Source organism: Chiloscyllium plagiosum, unplaced genomic scaffold (assembly GCF_037043375.1).
Source record: "Chiloscyllium plagiosum isolate Xiang-an unplaced genomic scaffold, Cpla_swu_hap1 HiC_scaffold_8, whole genome shotgun sequence".
NCBI lineage: Eukaryota > Metazoa > Chordata > Chondrichthyes > Orectolobiformes > Hemiscylliidae > Chiloscyllium > Chiloscyllium plagiosum.
The window spans coordinates 105,484,318-105,503,518 of NW_028270146.1; the positions used below are offsets into that span (position 1 = coordinate 105,484,318).

General features: G+C 41.9%; 1 protein-coding gene across 1 annotated transcript in view; it reads right to left on the reverse strand.

Moving 5' to 3' along the window:
• Positions 1-19,201, reverse strand: part of ubr1 (ubiquitin protein ligase E3 component n-recognin 1) — a 215,675-nt gene that overhangs the window by 133,820 nt on the left and 62,654 nt on the right. Inside the window, exons 15-18 of the mRNA XM_043698391.2 lie at positions 7,714-7,906; positions 4,966-5,027; positions 4,058-4,168; positions 1,318-1,383 (exon numbers count right to left, since the gene is read on the reverse strand). Of these exons, the coding sequence (XP_043554326.2) occupies positions 1,318-1,383; positions 4,058-4,168; positions 4,966-5,027; positions 7,714-7,906 (432 nt within the window). The remainder of the gene's footprint in view (positions 1-1,317; positions 1,384-4,057; positions 4,169-4,965; positions 5,028-7,713; positions 7,907-19,201) is intronic.

Sequence of the window (19,201 nt, forward strand, 5' to 3'; positions counted from 1 at the left end):
CCATCTTTTTGTTACTCTTACCAAAATGAATCACCTCACACTTAGCTGCATTGAACTCCATTTGCCACCTCTCTGCCCAGTTCTGCAGCTTATCTATATCCCGCTGTAACCTGCCACATCCTTCCTCACTGTCAACAACTCCTCCGACTTTCGTATCATCCGCAAACTTGCTCACCCAACCTTCTAACCCCTCCTCCAGGTCATTTATAAAAATGACAAACAGCAATGGTCCCAAAACAGATCCTTGCGGAACACCGCTAGTAACTGCACTCCAAGATGAAGCTTTACCATCAACTACTACCCTCTGTCTTCTTCCAGCCAGCCAACTCCTAATCCAAACCTCCAACTCACCCTCAATGCCATACCTCCGTATTTTTTGCAGTAGCCTACCATGGGGAACCTTATCAAACGCCTTACTAAAATCCATATACACCACATCTACCGCTTTACCCTCGTCCACCTCCTTAGTCACCTTCTCAAAGAATTCAACAAGGTTTGTGAGGCACGACCTGCCCTTCACAAAACCATGCTGACTATCCTTGATCACATTATTCCTATCCAGATGTTCATAAATCCTATCCCTTACAATTCTCTCTAAGACTTTGCCCACAACAGAAGTGAGACTCACCGGCCTATAGTTACTAGGGTTATCCCTACTCCCCTTCTAGCCTCCAGTCTTCTGGCACTATTCCTGTAGACAATGAGGACATTAAATTCAAGGCCAATGGCTCTGCAATCTCCTCCCATGCTTTCCAGAGAATCCTAGGATAAATGCCATCAGAGTGATCTATTTTCACCCTTTCCAGAATTTCCAACACCTCTTCCCTACATACCTCAAAGCCATTCATTCTACTTAATTGTGACTCAGTATTCACATTGGCAACAATGTCCTGTTCCTGAGTGAATACTGACGAAAAGTATTCATTCAGTGTCTCCCCAATCTCTTCAGCCTCCACACGCAACTTCCCACTACTATCCTTGACTTGACCTATTCCTACCCTAGTCATTCTTTTATTCCTGACATACCTATAGAAAGCCTTAGGGTTTTCCCTAATCCTACCAACTAAGGACCTTTCATGTCAATACAAAAAGATAATTGAGTTTGTTGATAGTGACCTTTTTGTATTGACCTTTAGCCAATACAAAAAGATAATTGAGTTTGTTGATAGTGTTAGATATCCCTGGTACCAATCCCTGCAGTTCTATTTCTGAAATGAAAGACTAAGCCACACCAAAATGGTGTGTTTGCTCAACTTGGTAACTATTTTTAAACAAATGTGAATTTTTCTGACTACATTTTAAACATTCCAAACATACCTGCAACATGATGATGTCTTTGTCAAACATCTCTTCCCTCCATTTTACTTTTCGGTAACAAAACGCCTCAAGAAAAAGAAAACCACAGTTACAAATTTTGTTAATTCTTGTGGACATTTACTGTAAACAGCAAGAAATCAGCCATGGATTGGAATCATGGGTAAAAGATCAAATAATAAGGCATCTTTATGGATGACTTTTGGAGTACTTTGATGTCAAATTATTAATGGATTATCCTTGCACAACAAACTAACTAATAAACTCATTCTAATTTAAACTGTATTCATCATACACCATTAGGTTTAAACAACTCTATTAATCCATTCTGTTCTGAACCCACAAAGGTGGCTCAGTTGTAGTAGTGGCCTCACAGTGCCAGGGATCCGGGTTTGATTCCAGCCTCAGGCTACTGTCTATGTGGAGTTTGCACATTCTCCTTGTGTCTGCGTGGGTTTCCTCCAATTGCTCCAGCTTCCTCCCACAGTGCAAAGATGTGCAGGTCAGGTGGATTGGTCATGCTAAATTGCCCATAGTGCCTAGGAATATGCAGGTTGAGTGGGTTTGCCATAGGAAATTCAGATTTACAGGGATACGGTAAAAGGGCCTGTCTGGGATGCTGTCCGGATGGTCGGTGAGGACTCGATGGGCCGAATGGCCTGCTTTTACACTGTAGGGATTCTATGACACATGTTGGACAACCAACAAACTTAATGCGCTAAGATAATCTTGAATCTCTGACAGGTGAAATATCCAAATCAGCAGCATTTGCTTTTGACCAATCAATCAGGAGATTGAGGATCACATTATTATGGCTTTTTGACTAGAACCAAGCCAAATTAACAAAAGTGCGTCCATAGCCTTCCAAAATAACTTTAACACCCCGAGAATCTTATTTTAAACAGGCAACTATTTTTATTTTAACTTTAATATAGCAAAATATCCTCAGGCATAAAATGCATAAAAGTGGATAAATCCCTAGGACCTTATAAAGCTGCAACATGACATCCTGATTTTTGTACTCAATTTCCCAACCAATAAAGGCAAGCATGCCATAAGCCTTCTTTACCACTCTTTCTACTTGCGTGGGCACTTCTATAAATCTGCGGACTTGAATCCCAAGATCACTCATACATGAATGTTGTGCAGGGTCCTGCCATTATCTGCATACTTTTCCTTAACATTTAATCTCCCCAAAGTGTAGCATCTCACACTTACCTGAATTAAACTCCATTCTGCCATTTCTCCACCCACATTTGAATTTGATCTATATCCTGCTGTACCTTTTGACAATCTTGTACACTATCTACAACTCCGATCTTTGTATTGTCTACAAACTTATTAACCCACCCATCTACATTTTCATCCAAGTCATTTTTGTATATACGTATATCACAAACTGTAGAGGTCCCAGGATACATCCCTGTGGAACACCCCTGGTGGTAGAAAGTTGTTTTTCAGACTGGAGGCCTGCAACCATCTGTTCCCATGGGAATCAGTGCTAGGTCCACTTTTGTTCGCCACTTATGTAAATGATTTAGATGAAAGTATAGAAGGCATGGTTGCAGTTGACATCAAAATAGGTGTCCAGTGGATAGTGAAGAAGGTTATCTAAGATTTCAAAGAGATCTTGATCAATTGGGTCATTGGGCTGAGGAGTGGCAGATGAAGTTTAATTTTGGATAAATGCGAGGTACTACATTTTGGTAAAACAAACAAGGGCAGGTCTTAGCCAATTAAAAGTTAGGCCTTGAGTAAAACTATAGAACAGAAGGACCTCGAGGTTCATATACATAATTTGTTGAAGTTTGCATCAGTAGACAGGATGGTTGAGAAGTCATTTAGCATGTTTGCCTTCGTTGCTCAAATCTTTCAATTTAGGAGCTGGGGTGCCATGTTGAGGTTAATTGGTGAGGCCGCTTTTGGAGTACTGTTACCACTTCTGGTCACCCTGCCGTAGGAAGGATATTATTAAGCTAGAGAGAGTTTAGAAAAGATTCACCAGGATGTTGCGGGAATAGAGAGTTTGAATTACAAGGAGAGGCTGTGTAAACTGGGACTTTTTCCAGTGTAGGAAGTTGAACAGTGACCTTGCAGAGGTTTATAAAATCATTCGGGATATAGATCAGGTGAATGACAGGTGTCTTTTCTCTAGAGTTGGGGATTTCAAGATGAGGGAACATATTTTTAATATGAGAGGAGAAAGATTTTAAAAAGACATGAGAGGCAATCCTTTTACTCAGAGTGGAGAGTGGTTCGCATGTGGAATTAACTTCCAGAGGAAGTGGTGAATGCAGGTACAGCTACAACATTTAAAACACATTTGGATAAGTACATGAGTAAGTAATGTTTGGAAGGATATGGGTCAAGCGCAGGCAGGTGGAACTAGTTGGTTGGCATGGACTGTTTTATATAAAGGGTCAGTTTCTGTGCTATATGACTATTTTTTTCAAGTTCGACCATGTACAAGGTTTCTATTTCTCAGAACCAAATTCAAAAATAATCACTTTTTTCGGTTTAGAAGGGATTTGTTCTGGATTCCTCATTCTCAGGTTTTGATGAAGTTGACAAGTCCATTTCCTGAACTTCTCACTGCAGAGATCAGAGCGAGTCAAGTTTCAATAAATATGAACCCACGTTCATAATACCCTCACCGGCATGAATTTTCTTGTATAAAAAGCAATCACATCAAAGGTCAAAAAATGCTTGTTCATAAATAAATAAGTCGCCATCTCCGCAGTACCTGATTTACTAAAGAAAATCCATTTCTTCTCCACATATCAGCTGAGACCTGAGCCATCAGCACTAAGCAACGCAATGGGTAGTCCATCAATTTTTCAACTTGAAAGTCTGACTGCAATAATTAGCACAACAGTAGGTGGTTAATATAGAGCAAGTATGTGTTTCAAAAAACAATACCTGTTAAAAATGACACCATTTCGCCAAGCTAATTATCCAACTAATACCAACACTAATAAATATTAAGGATGTGTAAACTTAAATGACTCCAGACTTTAAAAAAGCTGGACAGCTTTGTATATTCTAATGGCTACTGTAATTTCCTGACTCAAAACAAAATTTTACAAAATAAAGGTACAATCTTTGAAAACACACCAGATATAATCTTTAATATAACTCAAGCAACTTTGAGATCATGGTATAAAGGCTTATTTTAGTTTAGTTTCTATGAAGAATGGAGTTACAAAAGAAAAAAAATGAAAGACTATATGCATCTATGCTTTAGAGAAAAACTGAAAAAGCTAAACTTACTCCAAATCCAAAGGTTAAATGTAAAACTTTTATCTGTATGTAATACTTTCAGTTAACACATGTATCATAGAATCAAAAATCACAGACAGAGGCTAATCTGCAATTTCACTGAATGACAGCAAGCTGGAGATTTCATCACTGATTTACATCACCTGAAACTTCTCATTATGCACCAAGATTATGATCCACAAAAAAAAGGGACACATATTAAAAACAAAAGTTGGCTGCACGCTAATGAGCAGCAGGTTGCATTTCAATAATTTAGCAGCAAACCTCTTGACATCTCTCTTAAATAATATTATAAAGGAAAGGTTACTCAGACTTTGAAGAGTAGGATCTTGAAATACAAGGAAAGCGATTTTTTTATTGCTTCTTACTTACGGAGGGCACATATTCTTCTAACTTGTCAATTGCTCCACTCTTGTTTAGATGTACGTGCAAACCTATAATACAAAGTAATGTGTAAGAACCTGTACAGTAATTGTTAATAATACCACAAGTTAAGAAAATTGTAAGACTTCATTCCAACACTACGGGGAAAATGGCCAAGTCAACTTAAATGTAGATTTTAACTTGGCAAAAGAATTACATTAACCTATACGATTTCTCTATGTACTCATTGTCTTTATCGTCCAAGAGGTACTTCTTCATTTTAGAAACGGGAGTGATGTTGGTGGGGTAGTGGCTGCAGCAGCAATGCCTGCAGCCTAGATTCCCAGCAGCAGTAGGCCTGGAGCCTGGACTCTTGATAGTGTTGGCAGCAGTCTCTCACGCCATTAGCATTCATAGGATCCCTAGTGGAAACAGGCCATTTGGCCCAACAAGTCCACACCGACCCTCTGAAGAGTAATGCACCCAGACCCATTCCCCTACTCTATTACTCTACATTTACACCTGATGAATGCACCTAGCCTACACATCCCTGAACACTATGGGCAATTTAGTATGCCAATTCACCTAACCTGCATATCCTTATCATTGCTGTTTTCAGCACAGGACTGTCTGAGGACCAGAATGTCTTTCAGATACTTTGAAGAAGCCCTGAAGCTGTGCTTGAGACCCTAATTTGAACAGAGGATGAACTCCTACCTAACTAATTTCTTTTTATCCTTATTGTATCTCAAAATAGTGCCACACTGTAGTAACAAAACACTTATTCACTGTATCTTCAAGGTGTATGTGACAATAGATAAATCATTCATCTACCATTCAGTACCATTACCGCCATTTCCAGAAGAGACCAGCCTGTCAAAACCAGACTTGATGGCTAAAAATATTCTAAGCAACACAAGTTTACAAATGCAAAATCTAGAACCGGCTGTGTGACTTCCCATAGTATAAAGTGCTTAATGTATACAATGTGGCCATCACTGCCCCTTACTAAAAATCCAAGTTACAACACCGCCATGTTGCAGATTTCCAAGCATTAATAAAAACTGAGCACAAGAGTTTGAAGGCTGCTCTGATTTACTACAGAACACAGGACATCAGGACAACTATTGGCGGAAAACAAAATAAAAACTGAGCCTAAACTGTTATGTTTTTCCTGAAAACCAGAAATACATCTATCCTGGAGTGTTTACAAGCTTAGTCTCATTTTGATTTGGCATCATCTGAATCATAAAATTCGTACAATGTGGAAGCAGCCCAGTTGTCCCATCAAGTCCACACTGATTCTTCGGAGAGCATCCCACATGGACCCACCCTCCTACCCTGTCCTTGTTACCTTGCATTTTCCATGGCTAATCCACCGGGCTCGCAGTGCCCCGGACACAATGAGCAATTTAGCATAGCCAATCCACCTGTCCCCACCCCTCAACCACAGATCCCATGCCTCACCCACACTCCTCACCCCTCATACACAGACTGTGCTCCCTCAGCTGTCTGCGCTCCTTTGAAGCTTTGGATTCAAGTTGTTCAGATTTCTTCTTGGTGCATTATTTCTGTCTGCTTACTATATCTATCTAGAATATTTAAGGATTAAATAACTTTATTAACTCAATAATGTATAGACAAAAGCAGTCATTGGTCCTAGACTTTACATCTAAAAAAAGAAAAGTCTACACTTGCCTTTTGGAATTGTTACATCAGTTTTTTAACTGGAATTTTAAAATACATGGCTGAGTGAGTTTTAACTTATGAGAGTTGGTGAGAAACAGAATGGAAGCATACCTGTATAAGTGTTAAATTGTCTACAGTGTTAATAATTAGTAACGGGTGAATTAGGTCATGGCTGTATCACCATCACCTGAAGTTACAGATTTAAAAGGGTAAAAGCTGGAAAAAAAGATAGATAATTTTATCATGATTTGGAGATGCCGGTGTTGGACTGGGGTGTACAAAGTTTAAAAAAAAATCACAAAATCAGGTTATAGTCCAACAGGTTTATGTGGAAGCGCTAGCTTTCGGAGCGCTGCTCCTTCATCAGGTGGTTGTGAAGTATAATACTTACACTTCACAACCACCTGATGAAGGAGCTGCGCTCCAAAAGCTAGCGCTCCCACATAAACCTGTTGGACTATAACCTGGTGTTGTGTGATTTTTAACTTTGGACAATATTATCATGTACTTATTACTTCATTACTATTTTTAGTTTGGATTGCAATAAGTAAAATGACTGAGTCACTGTACTGATTGTCCTGTCGAACATTTCCTTTATTCTTTCATGGGATGTTGGCATCACGGGCAAGGTTAACGTCTGGTGTCCATCACTAATTGCCCTTGAACTGAATGTCATGCCTGGCCATCTCAGTGGACAGTTGAGAGGCAACCACATTACTGTCGGCCTGATGTCACATGTAGGCCAGACCAGGTGTTGGTGGCAGCCTTCCTTTCCTAAAAGGCATTTGTCAGCCAAATGAGTTTTAGAATTGATCTACATTATCAAACAGGAATAAAATTTTACAGTCTTAGACAATCAAGCAGAGGATTCCATATCACCTTTCCATTACTGATCAAAGCTCAAGTTAAAGGTTTGTTTCCTAAAAGAGTTACCGGGTTTGAGTCCATAGCACTCTGGGAATTAAATGGCTATTCTGCTACCATACCACTATGTTGCTCAGGATGCTTCAAAGCTGCATCGCTTATGTCATTACTATTATGCTAGTGAAGCAATTCCCTTCAACCAACCTGCAAGGAGCCTGGATAAGGGAAGATGGATGCTGACAGGTTCTCGAGATACCAAATAACGTTTCAAGCTGATGGAGTGACCACACATGTTCAACATGTTGAGCTGCTTCCTTGCATCCCGCTGACTGCACTCGTTAGTACACTGGGATAAAACACGGTGGCATTCCTTGTAAGCTTGAAGAAGAACTTGTTCCTGCATGTACACATGAGAAATACAAACATATGAAATAGGAGCAAGAGTACTCCTGATAGCCCCTCGAAGCAGCTTCATCAGTACAAAATCTACATCACACCACTTTCCCATCCTTTCCCATATTGCTCAACTCCTTTATTGCTCAAAGTATATTGACTTGTCCAAGTGTTGAACATATTCAACAGCTGAGCACCCAAGGTTCTCTGGAGTAGTGAAGTTCAAATGTTTCACAATGTGCTTTCAAAAACAATTAACTTTGAAAATAAATGCATTTTCCTTTCATGAGAAGGTAATAAACCAATTATAAGGGGACAGATTCTTTTAACACAGTGCAGCCAAAAGAGATCATGGTTTGTTATACGTTCATAGCACTCAAAGGTAGGGAAATATCTTAAAATTGGTTCGCAGGGAGCAGAAACTTCACTGGAGGGCTCGAATGGACAGTTAGGAAGGTGAACTTTGAGAGAAGAGACTGAGGGGAGTTTAGTAAGAACGACACATAGGAAAATGGCAATTGAGGAGGTGAAAATTACTGGAAGTCAATGGGAATGTTGAGGGCAGAGCAGGACTAAGCAGCCAAATGGCCAACCCCTGCTCCTAACTTGTGTTATGTATGCAAAATTAGAGGGCTCATAGGAAATCTGAGCATTGTGATTTAAGTATCCACTTTTATTGAGTATTGTTATTCCAGAAAAAAGTGATGCATGCATCTTTACCTGAAGCAGTAGTAGTCCTGTAACATGCTCAAATTTGTTAATCTTTTACCAAAATAAGGACCAAGAAATTAGAAGCTGTCTTTGCATGACACAACAAAGATGACTCTTTGGCTCATCATGCCTTTAAAAACTGAGTAGAACTATCAAATTAATCTCAGTCTACTCCTAAAGTTTCCTTCAATCATTGACCTAATTCACTTTTGAATGTTAATCTTGAATCTGCTTTCACCAGCTTTTCAGCCAGTACATTTCTGATCACAACAACTCGCTGCATAAAGACAAAAATATTTCCTCACGTTATGTGGTTAAATAAATGAGCCTGAGAACAGCAATCTCTTCCTACGCTGTCAATAAACTTAAACCTTGATCAAATCTTCTCAAATTGTTTCTGTGTAGGGAGAAATATCTAGCTATAAGTAAAAGTGTACAATTCTGAGAAGATTGGTGGTCGGTCAAAAGTTTGGATTGAAAGAAAAAGAAATTAGAATATGTGAGAAAGCAACCTACAAAGTTAAGAAACCGATAAGAGTATTGAAAGTATTAAAAAGGAATTAATACTTTCAATGAGCATTATTTCTCTATGGTGAGAATCTGGGAAATTAACAATGGACAAGGAGGAAATGGCTGGTGAACTGAATAGATATTTTGAGTCACTTTTTACAGTCATTTAAATCGATTTGGTGACCTAGTGTCACTAACATTTTGTGGGATTTATGAGAATCTGTGGGAGCTGTCTCATTTGCTATTTGTAGGGTGTTTGATTTTAATTCTGAATGTTCGGAATATAACTTTTATATATATTGCAGATTGTTTTATTGTTTATAACTTTGTACAGTAATGTTTTTTTGTCTTTTTTGACTGTAGAATCTTGTACAGTCAGTCTGTTATAACGGGTGTTTGGTTAATGTGAATTTTGGAACCTGCTCCTAAAGCTTTTAAAATATGTGTTGGCTGTGACGCGATTACAATGTCATTACTTTAAGTGCTGTTTCTACAGTGTGATATTACTACAATGCAGGTTTGCACATGATCGCAACCACTGTGTAATAGAAGAACTATCTGTAGCTTTGTTCCCTTAATAAGAACCTCAAATCTCAGACACTACCTACTTTTAAAAGAAAGGTTACTGGTCCCTAGATCATATCACAATGTACCTTTGGTAGTGTGGTCCATCATCATTACAGTATGTTCTCCAGTTTCTTCACATTACTGTTACCCCATATGCCCAGCACCATCCTCGGGAACTCCTTTGCAAATCACTCCATTGTTTCAAGAATGGAAAACAATACTTCAGCTAAGGGCTTATTTTCAACTATACGTAAACCTAAAGATCCCATATGCTGTTTTAAAACCTTCTCAACATTTCCTGGCACCTTCAAAGATATGCGTGCAAGGTCTCCATTTGTTCACCACCATTAAAATTAGACTACAGAAGTTCATATTACTTCTCTGCAATATTTCTTTCAAAGGAATCACTTTACATTTCCTCAACTTGAATTTCATATCCGCTCATTTCACTAGGCTGTCTCTATCCACTTGAAATAAAATCCTCACTCTTAATGTGTTTCCAAGGTTCTTATCATCTATGAACTTTGGATGCGCCATCTAAATCAAAGCTGTCACAACTCATTGGGGTAGTGTGCTGGAAGTCAAATTTGAACATTGGGAGATTTGGTTTTGAGGAATGTTGTGGGTTGTTCCATTTAGAATAGCATCCCAGTTTTAGAATATCACAGTATCCTAGGCTATGGTGGAGGAATCTGAGTTTTCATAGCAGGTTATTGTTTTAGACTCCTCAGTGAGATGGACGGTCTTACTAAGATGCATTGTTTCACCTTTATAGGTCCAGAGCATCTACCAGCTAGAGAACACCATCGAGATCACAGAATCATACACTACAGAAGAGGATTTCAGCCCAAGTCTGTATTGTACGCTTAACCTACTTAGACACATTTTCCACCAGTAGATCTGTAGCCTTGAATGCTATGACATGTCAAGTGTTCATCCAAGTACTTCTTCAAGGTTGTGATGTTATCCGCCTCTACCACTCTCCCCAGAAGGGAATTTCAGAAACTGACTGAGTGAAAAAAAATTTCCTCAACTCCCTTCTAAATCTCCTGCCTTTCAACCTTAAAAGTGTGCGCTCTGTTATTGACCCTTCAACCAAGGGGCAAAAAAGGATTCTACCCACCCCATTCATGCCCCTCATAATCTTATCAGATTCCTCCCGCAACCTTCTCTGCTGCAAAGAAAACAACCCAAACGTATCCACCCTCTCTTCAAAGCTGAAGTGCTCCATCCCTGACACATCCCTTCTGCAACTCCTCCTGTATAATCATATCCTTCCTATAATGTGGTGACCAGAACTGCATACAGTACTCCAGTGTGGTCGAATCAGAGTTCTGTGCAGCTCCAAATAAACTCCCTGCTCTCATAACCTATGCCTGACATAGTCAGTTAAAGGCTAGTGTACCTCACAGCGTCAGAGACCCGGGTTCAATTCCCGCCTCAGGCGACTGTCTGTGTGGAATTTGCACGTTCTCCCAGTGTCTGCGTGGGTTTCCTCCGGGTGCTCCGGTTTCCTCCCACCATCCAAAGATGTGCAGGGTCAGGTGAATTGGCCATGCTAAATTGCCCGTAGTGTTAGGTAAAGGGTAAATGTAGGGGTATGGGTGGGTTTCGCTTTGGCGGGTCGGTGTGGACTTGTTGGGCCGAAGGGCCTGTTTCCGCACTGTAATCTAATCTAATCTAATCTAAATCTAAACCTTATTAAGCTATTCTGCTACTTTCAGGGGTTTGTGGACGAGCATCCCAAGATACCCTGTATTCCTCTGAGCTTTCTCCCTTGTCTTAATCCTTCTTCTAAGTGTATCTCTTCACACTTGTCAGGGTTAAATTGCATCTGCCACTGATCTGCCAAAATGACCAATACATCTCTATCTTTCTGTAACCTAAGACCTTCTTCCTTACTGTCAATCACACAGCCAATCTTCATGCTACCTTTGTGACATCCATGAACTTATCATCCCCACCTTTGTCTTCTGTCAGTAGCTAATTCTGGCTCCAACCTGCCAAGTTATCTTTGATCTCATGTGCTTTTGGCTTCTTTATCAGTCTCCCACCTTGCCAGAGGCCTTACTAAAATCCATATCAACTAAGTGACACTCATCCAGATGCCTGTTCACCACCTCAAAATATCCAACCAGATATTAGACGTGATCTCTCTCTGACAAAACCTTAGTGACCATCCCTGATTAAGCTTTGATTCTCTAAAAGGAAAGTAACTTTCTCCTTCAGAATTACCTCCAATAGCTTCCTTACCACTGATCTGGGACTCACTGGTCTATAACTAACTGGATCATCTTTACCATTCTTCTTGAAAAGTGGAACCATATGTCCTCCAGTCCTCTTAAGATGAGAGAGGAATTAAAAATTTGGATCAGGGTTTGTAATTTCCTTCCCTTGTCTTCCACAGCAGCCTGGCAGGCAACTTAACTATGCCTGGGGATTTGCCCCCTTTAAAGCTCACCAAAAGCTCCAATACTTATTCACTGATATTAAACTGCTCAAAAAACCTCTGCCCATTTTCCCAAATTCCGAACCTGCATCCTCCTCCTCCTGACAGAAGTCAGGTGAAGTACTTGTTTAACATTCTACCAATGTCCTCTGGTTCCACATAGATTTCCTCATTGTCCCTAATGGACCCTCCTTTTTCCCCTGGTTATTCTCTTCCCCTTGATTTACTTCAGAATTTCTCAGGACTTTCCCTAATCTTACCCACCAATGTTTTCTCACTCCCGGTGTTTGCTCTCCTAATTGCTTTCTTAAGTTTTCCACTGTATATTCAATATTCCATTGGGTCCTCAGATGATTTGCTACCTGTTATACACCTCTCTTTTCCTTTGTATCCAGTTCTGAATATTCGTCGACATCCAGGGTTCTCTGGCCTTGTTGTTCCTACATTTCACCATAAAGGGAACATGTTGCACTCCCCATATTCGAATGTGCATTCACCCTTAAGTAGCTGCTTCCAATCCACTCTGGCCAGATCCTGCCTTAAGTTTTAAAAAACCTGCAATTCCCCAATGCAAAATCATCAGACCACATTTTTCCTTTCCATAACAAACTTATGGTGTTGTGGACGCTGTCAGAAAAAAATGCCATCCTGTTGCCACCTTTACTATCTGTCTGGCTTCATTCCCCAGAATTAGGTCCAGCACTGTACCATTCCTTAAAGGAAATAAATTACAACTGGGAATCATTTAAGAATGGAGGTACTGTTTTCCAAATTCCTGAATACTGTCAATGGCTTCAGAAGCACAATTTATACCAGGTATAGCTAACAAGCAGGAGAAAGTGAGGTCTGCAGATGCTGGAGATCAAAGTTGAAACTTTATTGCTGGAACAGCACAGCAGGTCAGGCAGCATCCAGGGAACAGGAGATTCGACGTTTCGGGCACAGGCCCTTCTTCAGGAATGAGCAGAGAGTGTTCAGCAGGAGAAGATAAAAGGTAGGGAGGAGGGACTTGGAGGAGGGGCGTTGGAAATGTGATAGGTGAAAAGAGGTCAAGGTGAGGGTGATAGGTCGGAGTAGGATGGAGGCGGAGAGGTCAAGAAGAAGACTGCAGGTCAGGAAGGCGGTGCCGGGCTGGAGGGATCCGGCTGAGACAAGGTGGGGGGAGGGGGGATGAAGAAACTGGTGAAGTCCAAGTTCATCCCCTGCGGTTGGAGGGTTCCCAGTCGGAAGATAAGACGCTCCTCCTCCGACCGTCGCGTTGTTGTGGTTTGGCGGTGGATGAGTCCAATGACCTGCATATCCTCGGTGGAGTGGGAGGGGGAGTTGAAATGCTGTGCTACAGGGTGGTTGGGTTGGTTCGTCCGGGTGGCCCAGAGGTGCTCTCTGAATCGCTCCGCAAGTAGGTGGCCTGTCTCCCCAATATAGATGAGGCCACACCGGCTGCAGCGGATGCAGTAGATGATGTGGGTGGAGGTGCAGGTGAATCTGTGGCGGATATGGAAGTTTCCTTTGGGGCCTTGGAGAGAAGTGAGGGGGGAGGTGTGGGCGCAAGTGTTGCACCTCCTGCGGTTGCAAGGGAAGGTGCCGGGAGTGGAGGTTGGGTCGGTGGGGGGTGTGGATCTGACAAGGGAGTCGCGGAGGGAGTGGTCTCTACGGAAGGCTGATAGGGGAGGGGAGGGAAATATATCCTTGGTGCTGGGGTCTGTTTGGAGGTGGCGGAAGTGACGGCGGATGATGCGCTGTACATGGAGATTGGTGGGGTGGTAGGTGAGGACCAGTGGGGTTCTGTCCTGGTGGCGGTTGGAGGGGCAGGGCTCAAGGGCGGAGGAGCGGGAAGTGGAGGAGATGCGGTGGAGGGCACCGTCGACCACGTCGGGGGGGAAATTGCGGTCCTTGAAGAAGGAGGCCATCTGTGTTGTACGTATTTTGAACTGGTCCTCCTGGGACCAGTTCCGTAGAGACCACTCCCTCCGCGACTCCCTTGTCAGATCCACACCCCCCACCGACCCAACCTCCACTCCCGGCACCTTCCCTTGCAACCGCAGGAGGTGCAACACTTGCGCCCACACCTCCCCCCAAGGCCCCAAAGGAAACTTCCATATCCGCCACAGATTCACCTGCACCTCCACCCACATCATCTACTGCATCCGCTGCAGCCGGTGTGGCCTCCTCTATATTGGGGAGACAGGCCGCCTACTTGCGGAGCGATTCAGAGAGCACCTCTGGGCCACCCGGACGAACCAACCCAACCACCCTGTAGCACAGCATTTCAACTCCCCCTCCCACTCCACCGAGGATATGCAGGTCATTGGACTCATCCACCGCCAAACCACAACAACGCGACGGTCGGAGGAGGAGCGTCTTATCTTCCGACTGGGAACCCTCCAACCACAGGGGATGAACTTGGACTTCACCAGTTTCTTCATCCCCCCTCCCCCACCTTGTCTCAGCCGAATCCCTCCAGCCCAGCACCGCCTTCCTGACCTGCAGTCTTCTTCTTGACCTCTCCGCCTCCATCCTACTCCGACCTATCACCCTCACCTTGACCTCTTTCCACCTATCACATTTCCAACGCCCCTCCTCCAAGTCCCTCCTCCCTACCTTTTATCTTCTCCTGCTGAACACTCTCTGCTCATTCCTGAAGAAGGGCCTGTGCCCGAAACGTCGAATCTCCTGTTCCCTGGATGCTGCCTGACCTGCTGTGCTGTTCCAGCAATAAAGTCATAGCTAACAAGCAGAAGCAAATGTAACTTTACGAGCTCGCAGTATTCAGGACATAACAGCATGTATGAGTTCCAGCAATTTAACTGAACCTAACAGCCTAAACTGATTATCTCAGTGCAAATGGAAGCCCCTGAGAATGCCAGACATTTAGGTGAAAGGTTTTGCCCTCTAAGAGTTATTTGCCAAAGAGTCACATCTGAGCACCTCATTTCTGGAACAAAGTAAAACAATCACAATTGACACTGATCTTAGGAATACCGTTTCCTACATTACAACGCTGATCACACATTAGTAGTAGTTGATTGGCTGTAGACAACTTTGGAATGACCTGCGTTTGTGAAAGTCCTATAGTTGTTTCTTTGCTCTTCTGGGATCTACAACCTAACTACCCCTATATGACTGTTAAAATATAAGGAAGAAGATTTACCATGAAGATCATTAAAAAAAATTGATCATGCCAATTATTTTAATTATGGTCGGGAAGGTTTTAAACTAAAATGGCATGGAAATGCAAATCTATATGGGAAGACAGTCGAAATGGAAAGGTCAAACAAAGACAGAATCAGAAATAAGCAATAGACAGAGAATTCAAACCATAATGCAAAATAATGTGAACAGGACCAAAAATGTTAAGACGACAATACAGTCCTGTTCTTAACACACAGACCACTCTCAGCAAAATGGACAAATTAGTCATGCAAATAGATATATATAAGTAAAATATAGTTGTGATTACAGAGAAGTGGCTGCAGAGTGACCGGGGCATTTTACGTTGAAGAAGAATAGACAGACGAGGAGGAAAAAGGAGTTAGGTAACCAGCATTGCTGGTTAACACAACGCAGAAGGAATTTAGCTCCAGTGAAGTGGAATCTATATAGGTAAAGCTTAGAGACAAGGGGATGAAAACAGAAGAGCAGGCTGTATACAGACCCACAAACAGTAGTAGTAATGTTGTGGGAGGCATTAAAGAGAAATTAGAGACGCAAGCGTCTCTAATTATGGGAGCAGCTATAATTATGGGAGACTTTAATTTGCATACATATTGGGCAAATTAAATTATAACTACCTTTGAGATGCAATTTCTGCAGTGTATATTGGATGGTTTTCACAATCAATATGTTGAAGAACCGATTAGAGGAGAAGCCATTCTAGACTGCATATTGTGTCATGAGAAAGGAATAATTGACAATATAGCTGTACAATGTCCCTTGGGAAAGAATAACCATAATGTAACCACACTAACAGTGGCATAAACTATGGTCCTGAATCCAAACAGAGGAAACTACAAAGGCACGAGCTGGCTACGATAAACTGGGGAATGATAAACAGACAACAGTAGATTAGCAATAGCAAACATTTAAACAGTGCACGGAGGAACTGTAATAATTGTTCATTCCTACCTGGCACAAAAATAAAAACTGGCATGAACTGGCCTGTCTACAGCTAACAGGAGAAATTAGGGATAGCATTAGATCCAGGGAAGCAGACAAGTTGGCCAAAAGGATTGGGAGATTAGATTTCATCAAAGGAGGACAAAGGGCTTTATTAAGAGGGGAAATAACGGAGTAAACTTGCAGAGAACATACAAACTCTGGGTCAGATATGTCAATGACACGTTTGTAATCATTAAAAACACGGAAATAGAAAAAACACACTGGATCATCAACGCCACACTTACAGGAATCCGATTCACAAGAGAAGAAGAAAAGGATAGCCAACTCCCATTCCTAGACGTGATGGTACAGAGAATTCACTACAAGGGTATACAGGAAAGCCACACACACAGACCAAATCCTAAACTATGAAAGTAACCACCCCAACACACACAAACAAAGCTGCATCAGGACACTATTCAAAAGGGCCACAACACACTGCAGTACACCAGAACTGCAAAAAGAAGAAGAGGAACACCTACACAAGGTATTCGCCAAAAATGGATACCCCCGCAACTTCATCAACAGATGCCTAAGAGAAAGACTACGGAACGAGGACATACCACAACCAAAAGGACTAGCCACACTACCATACATCAGGAGCATCTCGGAACTGACTGCCAGACTACTGCGACCCCTAGGACTCATAACGGCACACAAACCAACAGCCACGCTCAGACAACAACTCACCAGAACGAAGGACCCGATACCCAACATGAGCAAGACGAATGTAGAGTACAAAATACCATGCAAGGACTGCACAAAACACTATATAGGACAAACAGGAAGACAGCTAACAATCCGCATACATGAACATCAACTAGCCACGAAACGACACGACCAGCTATCCTTAGTAGCCACACACGCAGACAACAAGCAACATGAATTCGACTGGGACAACGCTACTATCATAGGGCAAGCCTGACAGAGAACAGCCAGGGAATTCCTAGAGGCATGGCATTCATCCACAAACTCCATCAACAAACGCATCGACCTGGACCCAATATACCGGCCACTGCAGCGGACAGCTGAAACTGACAACCGGAAGCGGCAGGGACAGACCACTATAAACATCGGAGGAAACATCAAAGAAGCGCTTTGCAGGAGGCTCCCAAGCACTGATGATGTCGCCTAGCCAGGGGACGGAACGTTTGCAACAAAAACTTCCAGCTCGGCGAACAGAACCACAACAAAGAACATACAAACTGATTGCAAAAGCGTTTAAAGGTCTGCAAAGAAAAAAATGATTAGTGATGACAAATTCGGGACCCTTACAATCAGAAACAGGGCAAGGTATAATGGGGAACAAAGAGATGGCAGTTCATTAACTCCAGACCTAAATTCTGTCTTCTGAAAGAAAGGCACAAAAAAGTCTGAAAAATGTTAGAAAACACATGGTCTAGTTAGAGTCAAACTGAAAGGAAATCAGGATGATTTGGGAAATGGTATTGGGGAAATTGATAGGATTAAATCCTCCAGGGTCTGATAATTTGTATCCCAGAGTACTTTTGGAAACGGTCCCAAATTTAGTGGATGCATTGATGGCCATCTTTCAAAATTCTATAGACTCTGGAAATCTCAAAGAGTCCCTATGGATTGAAGGGTGGCTCAGGTAACCCCATTATTTAAAATATGGGAGTAAGAGAGAAAACAGGAAATTAAAGACAAGTTAGTCTATCAGTTACGAAAGTGCTGGAGTCCATCATAAAGGATTTTATTGGAGAGTTCTTGAAAAACAGTGGCAGAATTGGACAGAGTCGGCACTGATTTATGTAAGGGAAATAATGGTTGACAAATCCATTGGAACTTTAAATGAATGTAACTGGTAGAGGTCTTAAGGTAGAACCAGTGGATGTAGTCTACTTGGACTTTCAGAAGACCTTCAATAATGTTCCACAAAAGAGATTAACATGCAAATTTAAAGCTCATGGGTTTGCAGGGTAGCGTACTGACATAGATAAAGAACTGGCTGGCAGATAGGAGACAGAGTGGGAACAAACAGGTCATTTTCTGAGTGACCAGTGTGATACCACAGGGATCGATATTAGGACCCCAGCTATTCACAGTATTACTGTTTTAGAAGATGGTATTAAATGTAATATTTCCAAGTTTGCAGACAGCACAGAGCTGAGTGGGAGGGTAAACTGTGAGGAAAGTGCAGAGATGCTTCGGTGTGACTTGGTCAAGTTGAAGGAGTGGGCATGACAGATGATTGTAGATAAATGCAAGGTTACATATTTTTGCAGCAAAAAAAATGGAAGCTTGATTATCATCTGAATGGTACAGGTAGTTCTCCTATTTGCCTGTAATGTAATTTGTGAATTGCCAACTTTTTTTTTTAAATAAGAGAGCTCCCATTTGCTATTACGTGATTCTCATCCCCGGCAGTAGGTACCACGGTGCACGGAGGACTGGACTCCACATCAGCGTCGCATGACCAGTTGGCTCGTGCACTTTCTTGTGAAGAGCTTTATGCGGGGTATTGTGAAATGTTTGTTTTAGTGGACTTGAAAAAGCTTCATGAAAATGTCTCTACAGCCTGAGGACAAGAAGCTGGGAGCAATCTGTTAAAAACTTAAAGAGTTGATATAAGAGTGCAATTTCACTGGAATTGACCAACAGCAAAAGGACAGTGTTGAACAACAGTTTGAAATTTGGCTTTGCTGCTTGTACTAAGAGCTTTTCTTCTCTTTTGAAAAAACTATGTTTAGATGTTAAACAATGCCCACAGACTCATGCGAATCTGTTTCAGTGACTAATCACTTTGGTAACCAACTGCAAAAATAATACCAGTACAGAGACTTGGACATGGTGAGTCAGCTGCTCAGGGTGGTCAGAGTAAGGAAACTCTGCACATAGTGGGTGAGGGAGAGAGAGGTGGGTAGCACTCTGTTACTCTTGGTA